The following is a 2,500-nucleotide window of genomic DNA, read 5'->3' on the forward strand; positions in this document are numbered from 1 at the left end:
TCTTTATTTCATTTGGTTATTAAGAGATGAAGGTTGTAATTCTTTAAAAATTGAGTGTAGGTTTACAACTCGCGCATAGTCCAGGTCCCAGAGCACCTTCCGGCTCCTCAGCCTGCTTTTTGGTTAGAGCCGTTGTCATTGCACTCTGGGATAGGTGCACCTAGGCTGGATTTAAAGCATTTTTAATAAGGCTAAAACTGGATAATGATTTTTAATAAAATTTTAAAGATCCTTGTTGCCGGCAAAAAATTAAAAAGGATTGAGGCAAAGAACATTATAGATCTGGCTTGCATTATCTCCAGATTGGTTAGAAGGGAGACAGGTCTTGAGAGGGGCATCTGGCTCAGTTGGTAGAACCCAGGCTTTGCTGTAACAAGTTTTTATACCTGTTTCATGTAGGAAAGGCACTAGATATTCAGCATTTTTTATTTATGATAGTGTAAAGTTTTGTATTTTTTTTTTAGCTTTGTCAGAACAAATTATAAAAGTATGTTTTTATTATGCTGTCAATAGTTTAATCATAAATGTAGGAGATCCATAGTATAAAATCAAAGAAAAAAGACAGGAAATTCATGCACTGTCAAGTGTTGTTCTTGAACTGTTTCTTATAACCTTTGATACTGTATTGGAAGGAATTTTGAACCTTTTATGTTTATATCCCTGCCTCTTTAGTGTTATTATGATGATTATGATTATATGTATCATCATCATCTTATCTACTTCTCTATCTTTTCCTTTCCATATGGTCATATTTTGAAATTAAACACAATCTCATATTCCTATGATTTGCTGAATAGAGCATGATATTGAATAATAGTAAGCTATTCTGGTAAGGGCAAAAGGAGGAAATTTGTGTTACCTTTGTATATTTAAATATATTTCAGATAAAGTAAATGTAGTAGATTAGAAGGTTCTTGTATAGTGGTATTCTGTATTTGATTTGCTATAGTATGCACAATAACTTTGTTAATTTTAATCTTCAAAAAAATATGTATTTTGGCTTGGTGGACTGACACTTGACACTGATACTTAAATAAGAACTTCGTCTCTTTTGCAGGAGTACACAGAGCTAACTGGAAAGTTGCACAGATTTGAGGCCAAGGAGCAAGAAATACTAGAACAGCTGACCCTTGCAACTGGGCAAACTGCTCAGACAAACGGCTGTCATGAAGACCTCCCTGAAGGGCAGACAGCCACCTCTGCAGAGGAGGTGGAACCAGGTTATCCGCCTGTGACACAAGCTTCCAGTGAGTACTTTGTGGCAGCTGAGTCTTCCTTATCCTTTTGTGAGGAGTATCTTGTTTGCCAATTTTGTGAGTAAGGTAGACATTGGATAGCAAGAGTTTACATTCTGAGCAGATGTGAGAAAAAGGAGAAAATTTGAGATACATACATTTTATATATATATATATATATATATATATATATATATATATATATATATATATATATATATATATATATATATATATATATATATATATATATATATATATATATATATGTGTGTATATATATATATACACACACACATACACACATATATACACACCTGGAAAAAATAAATTTGTCCCTGTGAAAGTATTGAAAGTAGATTTATGCTAATTATTTCTCTCTGGATGATCTAATGTCCTTTCACTTTTCATTACCATTGGCAAACCAAAGATATTTCCTTGGTGCAGATGCAATTGCATTTTCTGTTTCTCCATCAAAATTCTGCCTGCAATCATAATTCCAACTTTTTCCATCTCTGTATATACTTCTCAATTTTCAGATGCCTTACTCTTTTTTTTATTTTTTTTTATAAAGGGTGTGCTAATTCTGTCTTTCTTGTCCCCAATAGGTAGTAATGGTGTATGTGAAGAAGTTGCACGTTCCACACCACAGTCTCCCCTGCGATCGGTTGTGCGGGCACATTTGCCCAACCAGCAACGTACTACAGTACAAGTACAGCCAGGACGTACATTAAAAGAAGCATTAGCAAAGGCACTTAACTTCCGTAAACTTTCCCACGATGTCTGCATTGTGTACAGAAAAAACAATCCTAAGGTATGACTAAATTTGTTTATATGTATTATTATACTGCATGTTTCCCTTACTTTTTGAGATATTTTGATAATATTGATGATTTGAGATTTTTTAAAAGATCAAATTAGTTTTGAACAATATCCCCCTTCCCCACCGTCCACTTTAACATCTGGGCTTTCCGCTGGTTCAGGTGCGCATGTCCTGGGACTCGGACATCGCTGCGTTAGAGGGAGAGGAAATTGTTGTGGAGGTTCTAGAAAAGTTTCCTGTTACAACATCCATCTCTCACAATTTCGTAAGTTTACTCCCTTGTGTCTGGCCTTCCTCTTTTACATTTCCATTGTACATTTCTGTTGTCTGACTAATGAGATAAGGACAAATTATGTCACAATACTAGGGCATTAATTGGATGCATAAATCCTTAAAATATATATTGTAAGGAGATCAATGTTACTCATTTTGTATCATGAGA

The 2,500-nt window shown here is 34.5% G+C and overlaps 1 protein-coding gene across 5 annotated transcripts in view; it reads left to right on the forward strand.

Annotated features, from left to right (window-relative positions):
* Positions 1-2,500, forward strand: part of Raf (serine/threonine kinase raf oncogene) — a 22,341-nt gene that overhangs the window by 6,028 nt on the left and 13,813 nt on the right. For all 5 annotated transcript variants that reach the window (XM_043028786.2, XM_043028787.2, XM_043028788.2 and 2 more), the window contains exons 3-5: positions 1,058-1,247; positions 1,844-2,049; positions 2,219-2,323. In XM_043028786.2, the coding sequence (XP_042884720.1) occupies positions 1,058-1,247; positions 1,844-2,049; positions 2,219-2,323 (501 nt within the window). The remainder of the gene's footprint in view (positions 1-1,057; positions 1,248-1,843; positions 2,050-2,218; positions 2,324-2,500) is intronic.

This window comes from Penaeus japonicus, unplaced genomic scaffold (assembly GCF_977035675.1).
Source record: "Penaeus japonicus unplaced genomic scaffold, GWHDUDI00000001_assembly GWHDUDI00000037, whole genome shotgun sequence".
NCBI lineage: Eukaryota > Metazoa > Arthropoda > Malacostraca > Decapoda > Penaeidae > Penaeus > Penaeus japonicus.